Source organism: Octopus bimaculoides, chromosome 7 (genome assembly GCF_001194135.2).
Source record: "Octopus bimaculoides isolate UCB-OBI-ISO-001 chromosome 7, ASM119413v2, whole genome shotgun sequence".
Lineage (NCBI taxonomy): Eukaryota > Metazoa > Mollusca > Cephalopoda > Octopoda > Octopodidae > Octopus > Octopus bimaculoides.
The window spans coordinates 50,414,046-50,417,213 of NC_068987.1; the positions used below are offsets into that span (position 1 = coordinate 50,414,046).

The 3,168-nt window shown below is 33.7% G+C and overlaps 1 protein-coding gene across 3 annotated transcripts in view; it reads left to right on the forward strand.

The window, feature by feature from the left end:
• Nucleotides 1-3,168, forward strand: part of LOC106871380 (gastrula zinc finger protein XlCGF57.1) — a 61,177-nt gene that overhangs the window by 23,596 nt on the left and 34,413 nt on the right. For 2 of the 3 annotated variants that reach the window (XM_014917802.2, XM_014917803.2), the window contains exon 2: nucleotides 107-1,609. The exons of the other annotated variant lie outside the window; for it this stretch is intronic. In XM_014917802.2, coding sequence (XP_014773288.1) covers nucleotides 191-1,375 — 1,185 coding nt within the window. In that variant the 5' untranslated portion in view covers nucleotides 107-190 and the 3' untranslated portion in view covers nucleotides 1,376-1,609. Of the gene's footprint in view, nucleotides 1-106; nucleotides 1,610-3,168 lie in introns of those variants that run through there. 3 annotated transcript variants of the gene reach the window in all.

Consider the following 3,168-nt stretch of genomic DNA (forward strand, 5'->3'; position numbering starts at 1 on the left):
TATATATATGTATATATATATATATATGTATATACATATATATAAAATTTCAAGAAGTTTATTATTTGTTTCTTTTGTTTTTCATTCTTTTTTTTTTTTGTTTCAGATTTTTCTTTGAATGTCTCAGATAAAACTGTGAGAATATCAGAGAACCAAAAGCCTCAATATTTAACTTGTTCATCCACGGAAAATGGAAGTTGAGATGGAAGCTGAGATGGAAGCTGAGATGGAACCTGAGATGGAACCTGAGATGGAACCTCTTTCTGATGAGAACCTGTTTCAGTGCGATATATGTAAGAAGGAGTTTCTACATAAGAGTGATCTTGGAGTTCATCTAGTTACACACACCAACAAGAAACGTTTCCATTGCCCAATTTGTGAGAAAGATTTTGCTGATCCTTCAAAGTCCGTACGACACATGAGAACACACACTGGAGAGAAGCCATACCATTGTGGTGTATGTGGTCGAGCTTTTGGCTATAGAAATGTCTTAAAAAATCACTTAAAAACTCATACTGGTGAGAAACCTTTCCTATGTACAATATGTAATAGATCTTTTGCAAGGAAGGCTCATTTGACAGGCCACTTGAAAGTACACAATAATAAAAATTCACATCTACCAATAAGGATAACAGCACCTTATTCAGAAAATTGGATAGGGAAAGATATAGTCACAAAAGTATTTAATGAGGGAAGAACACAGCCACATGCAGATGATGGTAAAGACAAAGAGTCTGGTAACGATGGAAATGGAGGGAAAAAATCTGATAATGATGGAGCTGAAGAGAAAGAATCAAGTAATGATGGAGGTGAAGATGACAAAGACATTCCAGAGAATTCCAATAAGAATAAAGGGAAAAGAGTTCAGTGTCAAATTTGTGATAAATATTTCTCATTTAAATGTGATTTGAAAATCCATTATCGAACTCACACTGGAGAGAAACCATTCCAGTGTGATGTGTGTGGTAAACATTTTGCACGAGGTGGTGATTTGCAAATTCATTTCCGAATACACACTGGTGAAAAACCTTTTAATTGTGAAAAGTGTGGGAAAACCTTCAGTGATAGGTCTTCTTTCAATAACCACAGGAGGAGACACAGTGGGGAGAAACCGTTCCATTGTCAAGTGTGCCGACAGAATTTTGCCGATAGGTCCACTCTAAAAAGACACATCAGAAGCCATACTGGAGAGAAGCCTTTCCATTGTGAGATTTGTGGCAAAAATTATAGCCGTAACGCTATCCTTAGTGTTCATCTAATGACTCATACTGGAGAGAAACCGTTTTGCTGTGATAAATGTGGGAAAAATTATTCACAGAAATGTACTTTAGTCGCTCATTTAAAATCTCACACTGAAGAAAGTGTCCCTGGATAGAAAATGAAATAAAATTACCAAGAAATGTTGTTTTATTTAATGTGTTAAAAGCAAGCTTAGTCTAAGAGCCATTTCACTTCTCGGTTGAAGCTAAAGACGATGCTATAAATTGTTCTAAAAACTATATGGCTTATATGCCTAATCAAAGCAAACCAATATTTCATTTAATGATTTTTTTTTCTTTTCTATATATATAAAAAAAGACCTGACTGTAATTTTATTTAATTATCTTTCTCTTTGGCTCACTGTGTCTGTTTTTGTATTTTTTCTATATTTCCTCTTTTTTTTTTCCTCTGATATCAGCATTGTGAAATAAAACAGCAGATGGAATTAGCAGGTTAGGTTTCAGTCTATGGTTTAGTATTATTAAGGCAGTTGGATTTGTATATAATATAACTGAATCTTATTGTTATTGTATTCTTCTTGGGGTGCCCATGGCCAGTTCTTCAGCAGAACTAAGCCAGAGAGGTAGCTGACAGATAATACATACAAACCCATACAAAGCATTCGATTAATATTTCTTATATACTATCAGAGTCATCCTTATTTTTATTTTGGATCATGATCTGTTAAGATTTAGGATTTAGAACGTGCAATTTCTATTTTGATGATGAAGAATTTAAGAGACCTACTTAACATTTAACAGAAACAAGCATACTTGTTCAGGTATATTGAGTCCTTGTGCTGTCTTTATCAGTTACTGAAATGGAATTACAACATAAATGCTTATTCCGCTTCAAGATTAAAAAATTGATTTAGGTTCAGTGTCTGGTTTAAAATAGCTTCTTTACAAACTTTTGCTACTATTTCAAATTTCAAACTTCTTAAAAGATGCCCATTTTTTAAGCATTTCCAATTTTTTTCTTTGGAAGCATGTGGCATAGTGGTTAGGGTGTTTGGCTCATGATCATAAGGTGGTAGGTTTGATTCTTGGACTACTTATTGTGTTGCGTCCTTATCTCTTTAGCATTCAGATTATTCTGTCAAATGTGATGCTTGTTTATTCATATTGTTTTCAAGTAATCCTGAATTATCTTGTAGCTTTGAGATTTTGATAATGTGATTTTTATTTTTAGAATGAAATTGTAGGTCAGTTATGAGAAATCAGACCCTGACCAGTTTGAGCATAAAGTGGGTAGAATATTTGGGCTGGATATGGCCTGTTTGAATGTTAAAGGGTTAAGCAAAAGACACTATATTTCATGTTGCTCCAGTCTAATGAGCTGAGAATGAGTACCGGCTGATTTTTGGTACAACACTTTGTCCCCATCCTGCTGTCACATTCTTGATGTTTCACTAGGTCAGAGGAACAGGAAGGTGTTTTTACTTGCAACTCCATTGGCACTAAACAACCAGTGAAAGCTTGGTTCTAGTCACCATGTCATATTCATTTGCAAGCAACAGCTAAGCTTTTCTATTGTTTTACATTCCATGAAATGGATAGGATGACTTTTGCACATTTTAAGGTTTCATTGCAAAGTGCTTATTGTACAGTTAACAAAATACTCAACTGTGTAAAAAAAAAAAAAAAAAAACACCTTTCACAGGAACCACAGCATGTTAGCTATTGCAAGGTTTGAACTTTAGATTATGGGGCTAGTTTTGACTTCAAGACTTTTTTCAAATGAGAAGAGAAAACTATATATACAATGAGTTAGACATGGCTAAAAGATAAAGGAGAATGAGTTTTATATTATAAATGTATTTCCATTTATGGTATTTAAGAGCTAAATTATTAAGACATTGTTAAACTCCAATACATTATTACAATGCAATACACACTGCTGGAATAT